The sequence below is a fragment of the Parasteatoda tepidariorum genome, chromosome X1 (assembly GCF_043381705.1).
Source record: "Parasteatoda tepidariorum isolate YZ-2023 chromosome X1, CAS_Ptep_4.0, whole genome shotgun sequence".
NCBI classification, from domain to species: domain Eukaryota; kingdom Metazoa; phylum Arthropoda; class Arachnida; order Araneae; family Theridiidae; genus Parasteatoda; species Parasteatoda tepidariorum.
Window position 1 is genome coordinate 36,965,971 of NC_092214.1, and position 19,832 is coordinate 36,985,802.

A 19,832-nucleotide genomic window follows, 5' to 3' on the forward strand; every position below is an offset into this window, starting at 1 on the left:
AATGCCTGAAAATACTGAGGACAGGATTTTTCACGAATATTTCTTTTATTTATATGATGGAAAGATCCACTTTGAAAATATTGCGTATAAAAGAACGCTGTTATAGGTTTATTGAAATTTTGAGTTGATGTTTCCGTTTATATTAGAATAAATATAAACATTCCAAATCCTGCTCGACTATAAAATTATTCACCAAACAGTGATAAAAATATAAACAAAATATGTCATATATTGAACAAACTGACATTCCTAAAAGTTTTTAATTCTTATTTTGTTTCTATCTTCTAGGTTCTTGATTTTTTCCTTCGTCTTTTAAAGCCATATTTTCGCATTAACGTCTACCCTTTCAGTTTCGTGGGTTTAACATGATGGCATTATAAAAAAATGATAAAGAAATTTTAGAACTTGATAAAACATATAATATTGCAAAATTTGTTGAAACTTTAATGCGGCTCAAAATTGAAACCTGCAATTGTGAAAATTTATGCTTCTTAATTTTTTTCACGTGATATTTTGTTTCAACTAAAAGGGTGACATTGTCCGATTTCTTTATAACCGTCGTTGAACAGCCGACCCAATTTTTAGGTGTACGACTTCTGATGTTCAACTCCGTAGCCTTATAATTTTGAACCTAATCCAGAAGACAAGAGAACTATTAAATCAAGTATTGGGAGAAATTTTGTCTTCGTGGAGGTCTTTTTGATGGAACTAACCCGTATTTGAGTTACAACCCGTATTGAGAGGAAGACCACGAGAACCTCCCAAGCTTAGCCTGATTGAAAAGGGACTCTAACCCGTGATCCGTCAACCACTGAGGATATTTCACGTCAGCACTGTGGTCGGTGCAAGCCGGAAGTGGATTCGTAACGACCAGCCATTGGTGGGATTCGAACCCGGTTCACCTCATTGGTACGGGAACGCTCCTGAACCATCACTGCTCACATTGATTCACCCCACAGTGATAAACATATAAACAAAATATTATGATCCCCCCATTTTGTAAAGACGCATTTTCGCATCAACGCTTGCCTTCCAGTTTTATAGGTTCAATATGATGGCATAATAAAACAAATTGCTGTCGAAATTTTAGAAATTTTGAAACTTGTCAAAACATAATATTTCAAATTGGTTGAAACCTTAATACGGTTCTAAATTAGAACAAGTAATCGTGAAAGCTAGCGTTTTTTTAAATTTGTTCACGCGATACTTTGGTTCAACTGAAAGGGCGAGTATCTTCGATGCAGCACTCTATTTAGGTTTTAACTCCATACTTAAGTTGCATTTAGCATGCACAGCATAATGGCTTAAAATGCCGAATGTTGAGGTCCAATATTGAATTTATTTCCCTGAAAGTAAAGTCTGAATATTAAAATGCAAAATTGTCCGAAAAGTCCAAATGCAAATGAAAAGGAAATAAATTATGCGACCTCTTCACACGGAGAAAAAAAATTTGGGCTAAATTACCGCACTAAATGGTGATAACTTTCTGGTAAAAATAATTCTGGCAAAAGTATGTGGTATTTGGTCATTTTTCCGCCTAAACGGAAACAGTTTACTGGAAATTCCGGTTTTTCAAAATTATAGTTCTTATTACCACATATTTACTAAAAAAATACAAAACCGAAAAGTAAATTTAACCGAATAAATGATTTTTTTTGTCATGTTCTAATGTATCATGATTAAAGTACCAAATTTTATCATATTTATCAAATTTTATCACGTTATAAAGCCATATTTTATTTTTAATGTTACCCAAATCATTGTCATAGCTCCTCAGTAAAAATAACTGAGATTTTTAGCGCTCCCACAAAGTCAGTGAAATGGTAAATTTCACCATATTCAGGTATTATGAGCCTACTTTTATAATGTCCAACAAAGTATTACAAATTTTTAGTCTGAAGAGATAAAGGTTTGCAGGTTAAATACTAATTTAATCATTGAAAATATGTTTTTGTTTCTTTACTTCCCCATAATATTGTGCTAATTTTTTAAAATATTGTTAGTTGAATCATATTTTTGTTAAATTGGAGCCTTAGTTTAGAGAAATAAATTAACCAATAAATTTAGATAATAATATGAATCAATGTAGCTATTATATTAAATTTTCAGCGTATTTGTATCGTATTAGGGTTTTATTTGCTTTAGAACTTTTTAATAGTTTATGCCAACACTAAAAATTATTTTGAAACTTTTGCATTTTAACATGCAACACACTTTAGTCGAAATACAAACTAAATATAATTGTTTTATTTGAGTAATAAGTGAAGTAAGTTTGCACACAGCAGCGTATTATTTTTTATCAGATTTTTGAGTCACTTTGATTTTACTAAAGTATTTCTTTACCAAGTAAAAAAACATTATTTATCTGTATTACACAATTTGTGTTCATGTCTAATTCGTGCAACCTTTGATATTAAGATAAAATGTTAAGACAGGATCTTTTCTGAATAATTTAACTCTTTTTGGTCGGCTAAACTGCTCCTGTATGCTGCAAAATGCAATTTTCTTAATTCGATTCTTCTTCTTTGATTCAATTTTTATTTTAAAAAATTCTGCTTTAAACCCTTTTTGTGAGTGAACTATTAACTTCGAAATTTCTATATATTGTTTTCTAAAAACAAAATTTAAATAAGTTTAATTTCTTCAGTCAGTAGCAAAACTTATAAATTTTGTTTGATATTTTATTGACGCAGAAATTGTTACAAAGAAGCTATTTTTAACATTTGTCCCGTTTTAAGCGAATGATAATTAAAACATCATGAGTAGTTTGAGATAATTAAGTCACCTCGCTTTGTTTTCATTTTTTAAGATATTTTTGATTTGCATATCTGTGTTTCGAACATAATAAAAACAATTTACATAATTTGTAAAATGTACGATATGGCGGAATCAATGGAGCGTTCTTAGCGCTTTATTCTAAAGTAAATGTTTCATGTATATCAGATAAGTTAACTAAAATGCATATATTACAAAATATTACACTGAGCAGCGATGCTCAGGGGAGAGAGCGTTTTCCTTACAATGAGGTGAACAGGGGTTCAATCCCGGCGATGGCCGGTCGATACGAATTCCGCATCCGGCTTGCACCGACCGCAGTGCTGACGTGAAATATCCTCAGTGGTAGACGGATCATGGGTTAGAGTCCCCTTGCCGTCAGGCAAACCATGAAAGCTTCTCGTGGTCTTCCTCTCCATGTAACGCAACTGCGGGTTAGTTCCATCAAAAAGTCCTCCACGAAGGCAAATTTCTCCCAATACTTGATCCAGGTGTTCCCTTGTTTTCTGGATTTGGTTCAAAATTACAAGACTACGGAGTTGAACATTAGTAGTCGTAAACCCAAAAATTGGTTCATCTGTTCGACGACGGTTATAAAATAAAATATTACAGTTCATTTTTAAATTATGATAACAGTCAATATTTCTACTTATAAATAATAAATAAATGCTTTACAAAAATATATTTTAAGAAATATTAATGAAAAAGTTATTTATTGCAAAATTTACACGGTTATAAAAAAAATCTCGAATGGAACTTTCTAATAGAAATTCTCGTCAAAAGTTCAATGAAACCATCCAAATACATAGTTTTGAAAGAAATCTATTGTAAGAATGTTATATAAACGAAACAATCAATATTATAATTAAACGTGGATTTTTTTATCTTTTGGTAAATTAAAGTCGGTCTGTTTGCATTTTTTGAAGATTTCGGCAATTAATTACTTTAAAAACTAATTATTGCCAACAATGGCTCCAAATCTTTTTTTCGAACTCATATCAAAATTAATCGCAGAAAATGTTTTATTGCATCTACTCCTCTGAAGTAAAATCAGATTCTAACAATTAAATTTCTAAGTTTTAATTTAGAAATCTTGAGTTTATTTTCTTAATAATGGATTTATTAACTGCTATTGAAAAATACTGTTTCAATTTTTATCAAAACATTCCAAAATTGTAATTAAGAAAATGACTTTGACTGTGAAATATTTCATAAAAAAATTATTACAAATTAAGTTGAATTAAAAGTTGCTAATAAGTTTCAGAAGTTTATTTTAGGGTGAAATCGAAGTAGATAAAGAATCTTTTACATTCTTGTAATTTATTTTTGAGCGAAGAAATTAACATTGATAACATTTTTTGTGCAAAATGATTTTAGGCAATTTTTCTTTTGAGTTTGAATTTGGGAATCATGCACAATTTTCTTTATTAATATTTGAATTATAATCACGAATTAGGAATCATTTATTTTTTTAACTTCAAAAAATTATTAAAAAAAACTTAAAGCATCACAAAGAAAATTAAAAAAGTGAAATTAAAGCACAAGTAGTAACAGTAGAGTTCCATACTTCTAAATTTAACTACACTAAACCTTATAAGTGTAAGTCAATATTAGATATTCAAGAAAAATGGTTGATTTGCAGCAAAATGAATTTTATTAACTTTACTGTAATAGCAATGTCGTTTGAAAAAAAATTGTATTCTAATTTTTTTAATATTTTAAGCACAGTGCAGAAAAAAACATGCACATTGCAGTACATGCACAGTGCATAAAAAAAGCGAATTACCCTGAACAACTGTTAGTGCAGACAGTATTTTGAGTTACGGAATCAGACACAGAAACGTACTTTCTATGAATGAACATAATCTGAATAAACATATTGGATTATGAATTCTGATACCCAAAACACGGAGGGTAGCCACAATCTGGGAAGTATGGTCCTAATAGTTCAGTCAAGAGAGCAGTTGAAAGTTTGAACTCTTTAATTGTAATTTTACTATTTGCGCTACTATTATGTTTTGAGCAATCTCAAAAACTTTTGCACGCAACTATAACAATAAAGTTCGTTTTTTAAAAATAATTCAATGCAAAAATAATTTTCAATATTTTTTTTTATTATTTTATTTAATAATCTTGTTATTTAAAAATTTTATTTAATAATTTAATAATCTTAATTTAATATCTTGAATTTTACGAAATGCAAATATTTACATCAATTAAAAGAATGTTATACGGCGAAAAACAAAATTAGAGTGGAATCAATCGAATAGTTCAAAAAAAAAAATCGAACATCTTATATATATATTACGGCCAAAGCCCTAAGTCCAGCCATTTCGCGAAGTGGCCACGATGTTCCGGCCAAAAAGCGGTGTGATCATTCAAGAATGCTCGATAGGTATTGCCCCTTTTGTTTTCTTTTTTAATTTAAAAATATAAATCTTCTAATTTAAAAATATAAAATATAAACAAGTTTTTAAATTAAAATTTAAAAAATTTAATTTTTTACTTTGTCTCAAAGGTCGACATGCCACCGCAGTTAGCTGCGGGTACCGCAGCTAGTAATTTTGAAAGTCAAAAATACGTGCCAATGATTTTTTCTTCCAACTTTGGCTGATCCTCCCATGCCACTTCGCGATCTGGCCGGCCAATTCCCGAAATTACGAAAAGATCGGACATTGGCCAGCCATCCTATGCCACTTCGCGATCTGGCCGGCCAGTTCCCGAAATCAAGAAAAGATCGGACATTGGCCAGCCAATTTACAGCATTCCTAGCCATTTCGCGATTTGGCAGACCAATTCGTGAAGTGGTCGAATCCGGGCTTTGTTTACAACAATTTACCTATAAAGTAAATGCTCTTAAGTAGATGACGTTGTAAATTAGTTGAAGAAAATCAGAATGAAGGTGTTTTTTCTGTATTTGGGTGTCTTTGTTTGGTACTGTTGAGCAACAATTTTTAAAATCAAAATTTGACTTATTTTCTCCATACATTTATAACTCATTTGTGTTTCGTACAGCGCTACTTCATTGACTGCTGATGGTCAACCTGAACCAGATGCGATCAAAATGTTTGTTGGTCAAATACCACGATCATGGGGTGAGAGTGATTTAACCAAACTTTTTGAGGAATATGGACCTGTTTATCAAGTCACCGTTCTCAGGGATAAGGCTACACTTACAAGCCGAGGTAAGTGATTTTAGTTATTCAACCAATATGATAATGAATAAGTTTCTAATATAATTAGAAAAAGTCTTATGGAAATGTATCATGGTCAACAATCTTGAAAACAGTCCATAAATTTTAAAAAATTCCATATGTAAATTTGTTTCAATCTGGTTTTTCATTATAATAGTTTCCTAATCATTTGGTGCAATCAACGAGAATTTTCATTGAATCACGAAATAAAAAAATTCAAATAACAAATGAAATACCGAAATTAAATTTCCTCTCACGTCATAAGTTGGGCATCGACATAAGTTTTCGCCATTTTTGGGAAAACTAACAGATCTATAATTTTAAATAATAATAAAAAAATCTCCGAATTTTGAAATTTTTGTGTCTCGAAATTCTTAAAGAATTTTGTTCCCAATTGCAATTTATATTTATGTTTACATAATAAAAAATGCTAGTTTTGATTCCTTTAATAGGTTTCAGAATTATCTTCTAAAATGTCATTGATTTCTGTAAAATGGCTTCATTTATTCAATTTAAATATTTGGGTACCATATTACAAATAACGTTTGCTTTATTTTTTTCTATTTCATTTAATAAAAAAATCGTATTATGATTTGAAATTTTTTTTAATGTCCTGAAAGCATGAATGCGCAGAATTACCATCACTAAACTAAATTTAATCTGAAAATTTTACTGAGTTAAATTTAAATACTATTTTCAAAACTTAAATGAGTAACCTTTGAAAATAACAATGATTTCGATAATTTTATTACGAATACTTAGTTACGAATACTTATTATTCTTAAAATATTAGTAACCAACGGAAACTTTATTCTATTTTTGTTATTTTTAAACATTTGGAAGCATTTTTATTGCTACATTAGCTCAGTAAATAGCATGAGTTCAGAATATGCCCTGTTCGTAAAAATAGTTTTTTTTAAGTATTGATTAAAACATTTAAAATAATTTATGCGAATTCTTATCACTAGACAAATTTATAAATTTAATCTAAAATTTTATCTAGATTTAAATTTAAATTTCAACTTTGTCAAAGCCTGAAATGATTAATTTTTGAATATAATAAAAAATTGATAATTTTATTTCGAATACTTAGCTGCAAATATTATTCTTAAAATATTTTTACAAATAACTAGAATTCAACAAAAGAACGCAATTGACAATAATCTTTTTTTCTCGAAGTGAGTGGCGAGAATCTAATGTTTATTTCTTCGTGATGCAAAATATATTCGCTTCATCCTCAAAACAATATTATTTTACTCATAAAAATTTCATTTTTATAGTGTTACTTTTTATTTATTTTGAAGGAAACAGTTTCTTTCTGAAACTACAAGACACTTCATAGCATAGAGGGAATTGTATTACTAAGAATATCTATGTTTATCATTGAAGAGATTTTACTACTGTTTCGAACATTGATAGAAGCATAAAACTTAAGTTGGAGGAACGAGAAAAGATAGAATTTTTGAGCGAATTTTGCTTCGTACATTTTTAGACTATACGAGGGTCTTATTTTTGTTCAAATATATAAATACATATTTCATTATTATGTCATTCATGACAGAAAAATAAATTTAAAAAAAAATTCTCTCTTTGAGGACGCCTTTTAAATTGCATATACATCAACAACAGTTAAAAACATTAATTTTGATGTTATAGGAAATTCTTCGAGTGAGTAATAAAAAAAAAAATTAAAATATAAAAATGCAAATTTTCATTTTAGATCATTTATATTTTCTTTCGAAATTTTCTTTTGATTTACTTAATGCAGAGTGAGCAAAAAAAGAGGAATCTGTTCATTTTCTTTTTAAAGATCGGAATTCGAAGTACATACTTGAACTCAATCTTAATGATTTAATGGCCTAACTTTAAGTTTGCTTATTAATTTATATTTATTATATTTTAAGTTACGATATCAGATACAAAAACGTTCTTTTTAAACAGTTTTTCCGAGAGATTTCTGGAAAATATGATCACATAGTTTAAATGCAGGAGAGCTGGTGAAAATTTGAATACCTAAGTGTACATATCACTCTTTGTGTATTTTTCTCAGTCTTCGACAAGTAAAACTAACAAAAAAAATAGTATGTTTTAATGAAACTCTCTTATGAAGAGATATTTTCATGTAAAATATTATTAGTTATTTACTAGTTTTTACTATTTAAATTACTAACTGTTAAAAATTTGAATGGTAAGGCATATTAATTTTTAAACCGATATAATCAATATATTTAAAAAAAAAGTCTACATTTTTCAGGTAATCTCTCAAATGATTTTTTTGAAATGAAAATGAGATGGCGATTAACACGAACCGTAAAATTAGTATTAAAGGATCCTTATTTTTCACTTTTCTCTCTCGTTCATATTGGGACCATATTTTTCAGATTGCGGCTACTTCTTACATTTTGAAGGTTATAAAAAAAAAGTTCAAATTTGTTTAGAAAAGTTAATGTTTATTCAGAGGTAGTACGCTTTTATGTTTGATTTTGTAACTTAAAGTATCATTCGCACTAATTAGTTATAATAATTAACGTGTGATCTGCTAATTAGTTTGTACTTACTCTATATTAAGTTACGAAATATGATACAAAAACGTCATAAGCGATATAACACGTCATATACGACATACAACGAGAATTTCGTGTAAAATATTATAAAATTATTTATTAAATTTCGTATATTTTTATTTAATTTTCTAATGGTCAGAATTTCGAATGCTAAGATATACTAATTTTTGACCTGATTTAATCTACGTATTTTAAAATGAAAAAGTCCAGATTTTTAAGGGAATCGGTCGAATAATTTTTGAGAAATTAAAATTAGATGATGAAATACACAAGAAGTGAAATAAGCATTAAAGGATCCTAATTTTCGACCACTCCTTCGTACAAAACAATTGAGACTATATTTTTTAGGAAGCGGGTACTTTCCATACTTGGAAGGTTAAAAGAATTCAAATTTGTTTAGTAAAGTGAATAAACATTCACTTTTATAAACCATTTTGGATGTTAATGGTAGCACTAATTTAATGTTAAACGATTCTACGCTGGGGTACCTTTTCATAAATGAAGGTTGACATTGTCGATAACTACCATCGTCACATGGGTGACCCTCGGATGTGATGGGAAAACGTCTAGTTTGACAGAAACTCCCACTTCGATTTGAACTAAGATGAATAGTCCACATTAAACAGTTGACTTGCTACTTGTGACTGCGACATCATCCACTTTCTCACGCTGTTGCTACTCAGTCTCGATCACACATAACATAGAACGTATTTACTCGACTTCTAAAGGCAACACAGGAGCGACCACGACTGTGAACTTAATACAGCTCTCACGATTAACCCCTTCCTTCTCGCTCCCGTGAAAATGACGGGGTGAGGTTTCGTCCTCTATTTCTCACTCCCGTGATATTCCCGGACTGGAGTGTACAGTAGCAACGTGCCAATAAGAATAAGGCTAACTCATTTCTTTTACCCGGAAAACATTTCATTTCTCATTTTACACACCAGATGGCAGTACCAGGGTATTTTTAAGGAAATTGTAGATAGTTTATTTTAAACTAGACGTCAGCACTAATCAAATACGTGTATAATGTACGTGTATAAAAAAATAGGCACTTCTATGACCATTTTCTTGAAAATTAACCGATCGTTAAGAGGTTAACAGCCTAAAGTTACGATGATCTTAATAAAGCTCTCCCGGTCATTCACAGATTCAGCAAAAAGTGGAATCCGTTCAGCGAATTCTATCCGTGATAAAATTCTAGTGGAGGAGTATTGTGGCGTAACTACCACTACGATTATTAAACATCAATTTACTAGTATATAAGACATGCTCAATCAATCTTGATTCAATGGTATCTCAAGACCAATCTTGAGATACCATTGATAAATGGAAGTTGGCATGGTCAATACACCATTCCCTACAATAGGAATACAAATCGGATAATAATAGTCGATTTGTTAAAAATAATCAAAAATGTTTGAAGCGTAAGGTATAATTTTTTGAAGAATGCAGTTTTAAATTGCAAAATACGAAATTTGATCAGAATTGGACGAGTAGTTGCTGAGAAATTGAATTTTAAAAATAAAGTTTTAATGAAATTCGATTACTCAAGAACTATTCGATCGATTTCGCTCAAATTTTGTATTTTTCAATGCAAAATTACATCCTTTAAAATAATTTTAAAAAATTGTGCTCGTATTTTTTTTTTAATACCATTATATAAAATAATAAAATTTAAATGCGTGCTAAAGGTTATTTTTTACATGGAATTATTTTTGAGTAAACCAATTTCATAATTGTGTGCAAAACTGTTTACAATAACTTAAAAATTTCTCGAGATATTATAGTGAAACACGCAGGAAGTAAAACTAACATTAAGGGGCTCAAACTTTTGACTGCTTTCCCAGATTGCGGTTCCCCCTTTTATTTCAGGGGTCAGAAATCTAAATCCGTCGAAAAAAAGAAAAAGTACGTTTTTATGTTTGATTTTGTAACTTAAAATATCATCTTTACTAATTAGTTAGCATAATTAATAATTGGACTTCTAATCAGTAAGATTAAGGCCCAGTGCTTGAAAATCCATCTGATACTAATAAGGAATTCTCTTTATTTGTGCGTATTGTAAAATAATTATTTACTTCAAATATGCCTTTCGGTCTAATCCGTTATTAAAGAAATGAAACCTAATTATTAACATAGTTTATTGGAAAAATGTAACAAGAATTATGAAAAAGAAATTCAAATCAATATTTTTCCCTAAACTACAGAAAAAAACACCTAATTGAATGGTTAAAATGCTTATAAATAGACAAAATACTGAATAGGTAAACGATTGGATATATTTTTGAGTCTACCTTATCATACTTTATCCCTTTATTGTGAAAGCATTTAAAATAAATCTTCGCTAATTTTTTTGCGAAGTATACTCATATTTCAATTCAGAATTTAGAGTTTTTTTCTTATTCATTATTTTCGTGATTTCGTAAAGTGGGAATTTTTAAAACATACTAAAAAAGATAATTGTTCTGAAGTGTCGATGCTCAAATTTAAGTACTTTTTTCATTTGCATTTTTTAAATATGCTGTATTTTTGTTCAGAAAGTTTTTTATCTTTCTTTCTATTTCTGTGTCATTATTCTCAATCTGAAATATTTCAACTCTTCATCCTATTTCAAAGCATGCCCTTTTTTTCTTTTGACGATGAATTTATATTTATCAAAACCACCGCCTAGTAATGGTTAAAAGAAAAAAGTGAAAAAAAGTCTTCTAAAAGTCTAGAGAATATAATACTCTCTAGAATTGATAAAAAAACTAATAAGCTAAGCTAAGAATTGTCTGAATAAAACAGCTAAAAAGCATTTCTCTTTTGAAGAGTTTGTTTTAGAAAAAGAGAAGGCAAATTAATATACTTATATAACCAATTCAGAAAATAACACAGTAAAAAAAATGCGAGGAATTAAAAAGATCAAACTAACAATTGTTGTAATACAATATGAGTGTACTGTTTGGTATACAGTAGTACGAAGAACAATGTCTTGTAAGAACAAGAAAATTCACAAAACAATTTTGAAAAAGAAACTGTAAAGACATTTTGTAAAGAAACATGGATTCAAGAAACAGTCCAATTGTAAAGATAAAGATATTTTCATAAAACTTAAGAATATATTTCCTCCTCCTTATTTGCAGGAAATTTATGTTTCTCTTTCTTCATTTGTATACGAAGATATATTTAAGGAGATCAGAACTAATTGGCATTAGAGAAATAGTCTATTTTCTGTTTTTTTTTTACCTCACTATCAGCAATTTATCCTCTATTGCGCAGAACATTGTTGAGTTTAGTTGGAATTTCCACACAAAATGAACAGCAGATTTTCTTGCCATGAACTTTTTGCGTACTCTTGAATTTTTTGATACTTTTTTTCTGATGATGTGTTTAGGCCTTTTAAATAACTGTATTTGTTAGAGTAAACACAGTAGCAATCGTTTAAATAAGATAAAATGTATCATATTAGTTTTACGAGGTAAGAACTTGTCGAAAATTTGCTTCGGGGCAAATTAGTATTTGAGGAGAAGGTCATGAGGTCATATATACACTCGAAAGTTGTTTCAGACAAACAGCAAAAAGTTTTTGCATGTGTTGCCTTTGACTCACTGTTGACATGGGCTTATTATTATCCCTAATGACAGTAATATTATCCCTATGAGCCTAAATAATATTATCCCACCTAAAAAATACTACTAATCTAGTTTGTAAAGATTAGTAAGATCAGGTGTCTTTATGATAACAAAAATAGAGTTATGAGAAGCATCATTTAAATGCAACGGGATTAAATTAAATTTTTCATTCCACAATTATTAAAGTAAAATGATTTTAGAAAAAAAAAAGCAGATGACTCAGTAATGGGAAAATCAATTTTTGTTCCCGAATTACGAGGTTGTTGTCATAGATCATTAAAGCACAGGGGGAGTGATTGCTTTTGTTTTCCTGTGGCGCCATCTGTGCCCAAAAATTCGACATCTATCACAGCCCTACATCGCATTCATACATCCGCAGATCGTAATTTTGACCTCAACCAGAGAACTATCAGGGTTCAATTCAGTACCCCCAGAGGTTTAATTTAATTTGGAACATGGTGGATTTAATTACGCGACAGATTTAACATGCATCATTCACCATTTACTACACGGGAAATCTCACCGTCCTTACGAACATGAGTCCATCGCCCTGCCAACCAGGCTATCCCGGCTGAGTCATGAGGTACAAATATTATTGTACAGATACAGTATAAATAATTAAAGTATATCGATAAGTTTAACCCACGTATGTGATAGTGAATACTTTCCTTGTAGCATTAAAAGAAGAAGCATGAAAAACTCGATAATTCAAAAATGCTCACATTTTATATAAATACTCTGACTGCTGAAAAAAATTTAGTACCTTCAGTCTGTCGATGTTACTTGTCGATGATGTTGAGGTTAGAAAGCAAAAGTTTTTATATTGTTTTTATGCGTGACAAAGTGCAAATTAAAATCTAAAAAAGTTTTGTTCATTCCACCAGGGCGAGGAGCTCCTGCTAGGGCGAGTTTGACTTAAATTATGGAATTTTCTGTATTTTATAAAGTTTCTGGCTCATAATACATTACGAGAGAGTTTACAGGCAATTGTTTTAAAAATTCATAATTAATTTTCTATATTTGACAAATGATCTGCAACCTATGGAAAGAATTTTGAATTTTATCATGATTATTATGTATCTGTTGTCCGACCACAAGACTTACACCAATCGTTTAGTTTAGAGCACAGATAGCATATGCAAAGTGAATCAGCACATAAGATAATAGTAAAGGCTAAATTTGCAATGTATGAAAATTTTCCTTAGTTGTTGTCACTTTTGAGCTCTATCTAAAGGAATTGTCGTAATCGGAGCCGGATCAAAATTAATTTGATTAATTCCAAGTGTTATTTCTTTTATTATATTTAAGTATGAATATAAAATAAGTTTTGAAATGTCTTCAAGTGATATTTCGTCACAAAATTATGGTGTAACTATTTTTAGTATCGGTCACATCCGGTGAAATTTTTATTGCAACGCGGAAGAAAAGTTAAACATGCTAATTAGCTTCACATTCTAATCTACCTAAGAATTGTTTGAGTATTTCAATTGTTTTACAATGTTATTCAAAAATATTTGAAAGTATATGAGCATTAAATATCCAGAAAAAAAATAAATAAAAATATGCTCCGATATAACATAATATTTTTATAACATGCAGTAATTTTGCATATACTACAACTGTTAAAAGATTATCTATTAGTTTGTCCAGGATAAGTATTGTAGTTTATTTTTTTAATTTCAAATGCAAAATAAGTGATGCTTATACGTTTTCATATCATTTGAACTTAGTATGGGTTCCATTACATTTATTTAATTAAAATGCAAAATATTTGTGTTTATATTTATGGCAGTTAATGATTACCATTTTCAGTTTTTGTTTTCCTTTAAAAAGTTATTAAAATTTGAACAACCGATGTTCTTAAGTATTCAACTTGTTTTTTGGAAATAATAAATATTATGAAAATAGTTATTTTATGTTTTTAAGTTAGTTATGAAAATATTTTCTTAAGCTAATTCTTACAATTTTCTAAGCTATAGACTGCAAGTTTTGTTTGTTTGCAAGTTTTGTTATTTTTCAGATGAAACTTTCTCAGTAATCAGTAGCTAATTATTTAAAACTATTTATGAAAGTAGTTGCTCGTTCAGTTTTTGTTAGAAGCACCTGATAATTAGTAGAAGTTTCATTAAGCATTTTAATTTGATAAATTCATATAAGTTACAGTTTGCTTTTCGCTTATATTTATCTCAAGTTTATAAAATTTAAAATTCGTCTATTCTAAAATTCATGTTTTCATAATTATTATTTTAACTTTCTGTAATTTTGCACTCGATTAAACTTCTGTATGTTTTTCCTGATAATATAATTATAATAAAGCCTTCTTTTAATAAAAATGCTAATTAATGTTTATGTGCATTTTAAAATGAATCTATATATTTTTGTATGAATTCATATATTATGTTGTATTTATAATACTTGTTTTCAATCATAACAATATAAAGTTAACTTCATTAAACACATTTGGATAAGGCAGTTGCGGTTCCGTATGAAAAATTAATAAAAGTGATAATTGTATCATGAATATCACCAATTTGAAATCACTCAGTAGATAGTTTATTTTAAAATAAATAGCTTGAAATTCTTGAAAATGGATAATTTCAATTATTTTGTTAAGACATTTTAACTGTTATTACTCTAAGACCAAATATTAAATACTCGAATTAAAACTAGTTTTAAAACTCTTAGTCTACTATATTAGGAATAAAAGCATAGGAATTTCCAGAACATAAGTAGTTTCGTAGGATTTTAAAAATATTTTGTTCCATTTTGAACATAAATATCTAACATTATCTAACAGCGCCCATTTAATTTATAGAATAAACTTAGGATATTGACTACTGATCGTCACTCAAAAATTTATAATTTATTTGCTTTGCTGAAGTCATGGAAAGTTGTGTCACATGGGCAGAAAACTTAACTCCTGTTAAAAAGTGATTGGTCCGTGTAATTAACTAAAAATATCATTTTGCTTGCTTTTTATTTTATAAAGTTGTAAACTATTTTAAATGAAGGATCAATCTTTCAAAATGAATTAATAAATAAGGTATTTTTTTTTAATTGATCCGAAACTAGACAGATCTTCTGGTTTTGAAACTAAAACCTTTCTTTAATCCCATAGCCATCATCAAGTGTTGAAGCTCAAAATCGAAATTAATTTTAATGTTTTCTATATCTAGAGATCAGAGCACATGCACTAATTTTCTTTGATTTTCTTTTCTTAACTTTTTGCTCACGAACTTTCTTGAGCTTTTCAAATCCATATAACTGAATGTATATGATTTCCGTTTGTTTTTATGCTTTTATACTTGCATATATGCAAGGCGTTCTGTGTTTTGCAATTAACCCTTAATACATAGTTTGTGATGTAATACATAGTTTGAAATACAACTTTTCTATTTTGTTTAAGGGCACAAATTAATATTTCAACTTGGAGAAAAAGAGAACGTTAACGAATTCTTACTAATGACAGTTGAAAGAACTATTTAAAGCAACATAATTTGTAAGATTGCTAGATGAACCTTCAAAGTATTGTGAATAATCGCTGTATTACACCTCTGTGTTCTCAGCCAACCAAACAGGTTCCGATTCATTCAATCTTTGCTTCATAATTTGTGATTTCTCAGTTTTTGATAACTTTTATTTTTCTCTTATTCAAATATGAACTTGAGACCTCATAATAGGACTTCAATCAATTTTGACAAGGAATATTAAAATATATATATTATGGGGACCGGAAAGTAATGTCGTTTCGGTGAATTTGATATTTGTTATCAATATTTTATTTTTAATCAATAATGTATTCACCCTTGTTAGTAACAACTTTTCAATGCCGGACCGAAAATGAATCGAAATGAATCGGAAAAAAATTAATTGATTTGTGTGACTAACGAATATTTAATACGCCGAAACGACATTACTTTCCGGCCCCCTTAATATTAGGAGTGCTAATTAAAGAGCATCATACTTAAAGGGTTTATTTTTTTTAGCAATTTTAAGAGTTAACTTTCAATTAGTCGTAATAGTTTACTCATAAATAGTCATGACACTGATTAAATTAAGATAATTATGTGGAATTTTTATAAAATCAAGATTATTACACTGTCTCTTAGCAACAAAAATCTAAAAAAATATGTAATATGTTTGATGCTCTGCAGAGAATTATCTCATTATTATAATTTACGCTTCTTTACTTTTTTACTTCTAAAAGTATTAAGGTAAAAAAAAAGTAAGAACAAAACAGGAACATGCCAAGATTTGAAGAATGATACAAACTTAGGGCAAATAATTTAAAAACAAATAAATTTTTTATACGTAAGTTGTTTTTCCGCTTACATGCTCAATTGACAATAGCTTAACTCCCCCCCTCCTTTGCTAATATGAAAATAACTTTTGGGATGTGAACGTAAAAAATGACGGTTGGCTTTAATGGAAAAACGTATGTTTGTGATAAGCGTTCGTAAAATTAATTACTTGTGGTTACTACTGATGCACTATGCTTGCTCGAAAAGCTTAATTGAGTTTTTCTAGTACGGGCCTTAAAGCTAGTTGGCTTCTTTTTAAAAGAATATTTAATTACTCAATGCTTCAAAAAGATTTCCTTCCTCATTATTTCTACATTTTTTACATTGCAGATTCTCTTGGCTTTTACTTTATCAGCAATAAACACCATTTTTCTTTTTAGCAAAAAAATAAATGAAATTTTGACTTACATTATTTAAATATCAAATAAGTTTTAATGAAATGAAGGAAATTTCAAAAAAAAAAGTTACATTTTGTTTTTATTTTTGATGAAATATTTTACATGAGTTCAGCATATGATATTAATGACTATTTGTGCGCATGTGTTAGGAGTTTCCTTTAAAAAGGTTAAAAAAAAAATGCTGAACTCTATTGGACAAAATTTTAATGTAGTGGTTATTAAACCTAGAATATCATAAAATTCAAATAATTCCTTTAATACATCTGAATTTAACTTATTAATGTCTAGCCATACAAAGCGGTTCATATATGAAAAACTCGTAAGTACATATTTTTTATTAGGTGTATATTTTCCTCGGGTACATTTTTTAATTTACAAATCCTTTTAAAACAACGAACCTTCTTTTTTAACCCTTTGACGCCGATGGAACACCGGTGTCATTATATTTTTGCTGAAGTGTTTAGGTAGCTAATTTAAAATTATACATCACGAACATAGCGTGACATATACATTGCACGAAATACGAAAGCTCATACTGCAACGGATTATCGGAAATTCTGGTTTTTAAAATTATAGTTCTTATTACCACAAATTAAAATACAGAACTAAAAAGTAAATTTAACAGAATATATGGTTTTTATGACATGCTCTGAGGTGATAAAACTACCAAATTTTGTCCAGTGTTATACAACCCAATTTATTGTTAATTTTATCAAAACCATTACCAAAATACTTTGGTAGAAATTATTGAGATTTATGGTATTCCTATAGAGCTAGAAACACTAGTTTTGAAATACTTTTTTTTTTCTCAGCGTTAAATATAAATAAATTATTTCTAAAAATGTTGAAATGCTTTGTGGAAAAAAATAAAAACTATTTTTCTGAAAATTCTTTAAAGTATAAAATAAGAAGTAAATAAATTTTCATTACTCTTCAAATCTTTTCAAGAATCTTCTAATAAGCTATAGAAGAAATTCTTTGAAAAATAGGTAAAAACAAATCCCTAGAGCAATTAAAAATAAAATTCTAGCTTTAACAGCAAACCTAATTGAATATTTAAATTTAAAAAAAAAAGTTAAAAAAAGTAAATAAAACGAAACACTAAGTAACCCAGAAACACTAAATGTCTTCTTTGAATGAACCATTAAAAAGTTATGTACTTTTGTACCAAACACAAAAAACATTCAATTCATTTAAAGTTGTAGTAAACGAGTATACATGAATAAAATCAAACCACTCATAAAATTCCGCAAAATAAGCAATGATTCAGTCAATATTATTAGCATCTTCTCTAGCGTAAACTCTAAAAGTAAACCTCTTCGGGCTCTCTCTTTTTGCCAGAAATCTAGTCCGCTTTTAATATAACGACTTGTAAACTAGGGCTATTACATATTGTTGAGAAGGCAGGGATGTTTGAGAGCAAATTACCTGTAACGCCAGGTGGCTAGAAAATTTGCATCCATATTAAAAGAGCAATTTATATAAACGTTCATCTGCTCTTGATAACCTAAAAATACTCCGGTTTTTAAGCTTCCTTTTAAAATGATCCAAAAACCCATTTTTGTAAAGATGTCTTTACTGGTTCTATTTGCTATTGGATTGTTAGTTTTAATTTTTCTTCTTTTTCAGCAAAACTACTTAAGTTATTTGTAAATACTTGGATTCGTTCATATCGTAATGCACCTTTTTTTTGTTTTAAACAGGCTGAAAAAGTTAAGTTAGAACCATAAATGTAAGTTTGGAATCAGTTTGCAGAAAAATATTTGAAATATTTGTTTTTATTCGAAAGGAAAGACATTATTTGCATTAATTTTAGAATTTACGCCTCTCTCAATTCCCGAAAAATAAAAATGAAATTATTTTTCTAACGTTCATATTTCATATACATATTTTGATTTTCTAAACATTTAGTTTTCTCGAATAAAAATAAGCTCATATTTAAAATTAAAGAAACACTTCCTCTTCATTCTCGTAAAAAATATACAATTCGGAAAAAACAATCGAGTTGTTTCAAGTGCTCAAAAACAGTCCCTCATTTTCAAGACTTGTCAAGGAAGAAAAAGAAATTAAAATTAAGGAGTTCAAACTTTTGAATGATTTCTTCCCTTGAGGGTCGAAAATTAAAACATATTTGAAAAAAAAAAGATATGTTTATGCAGAGAAAAGACTTAAATATATCTTTTGCACTAATTCATTAATAATAGATTGGACCCTAAACCCATCAGGATTGAGTTCCAGTACTTGAACATCCAATCATTAGATCACAAGGTATTTTGGGTGTTCGCTTTTTTTGTGTGTTGTGTTTAAAAATATCCTTTGAAATCTTAGTTACATAAGAAGCTATATCTTTCTTTTTGATTATTTTTTGCAGATTAGTTTTCTTTAAACATAATACAAAACTACATACTTTAAGTACTTCTTTCATATGACGTAAGTCTTGGTTTTAATACCTCGCTTTATTGGTTGCCTTTTTGCCAGGATCAAAAATAAGCACTATTTTCCTTTCCATTCATTCTCTTTCTTAAAGCAATCACTCTTCTCTTAGGGGTAGAGATAATCTTTTAATCTATTTGGTCAAAGATGATATTACATCTGCTATTTCTTTTATGGGATATCGTTCACCAAGCAATCATATTATGACCAACTTAAGAGTATTACATTGAAAATGTTTCATAATCTACTACTTCACATCCATAGAAAAAAAGAAGGGCAATATTCATGTAAATACGACTCTCTCTAAAAATCTACGATTTCCTCCCCGAAAACTCTTCAACTGTTTGTGAAGAGCGCAAATCTCGACATTCATTTGAGATCTTGGCGAAGTTGGATTCCTAGCATGCTTTCTTTCCTCATATTTTGCTCTCAGAAAGTAATAAAAGCGGATTACTTTCTTCAAGATGACAGCCATTTTGTTCGAAGAACTCTTTTCCTTTTCCATTCTCAAACTCTCGTCTATCTTTGGTTTTCCAGAGATTTCACGTAC

The 19,832-nt window shown here is 29.0% G+C and overlaps 1 protein-coding gene across 2 annotated transcripts in view; it reads left to right on the forward strand.

The window, feature by feature from the left end:
• LOC107455088 (CUGBP Elav-like family member 2) overlaps positions 1-19,832 on the forward strand; it is a 751,728-nt gene that overhangs the window by 58,747 nt on the left and 673,149 nt on the right. For both annotated transcript variants that reach the window (XM_043046908.2, XM_071187614.1), the window contains exon 2: positions 5,791-5,960. In XM_043046908.2, the coding sequence (XP_042902842.2) occupies positions 5,791-5,960 (170 nt within the window). The remainder of the gene's footprint in view (positions 1-5,790; positions 5,961-19,832) is intronic.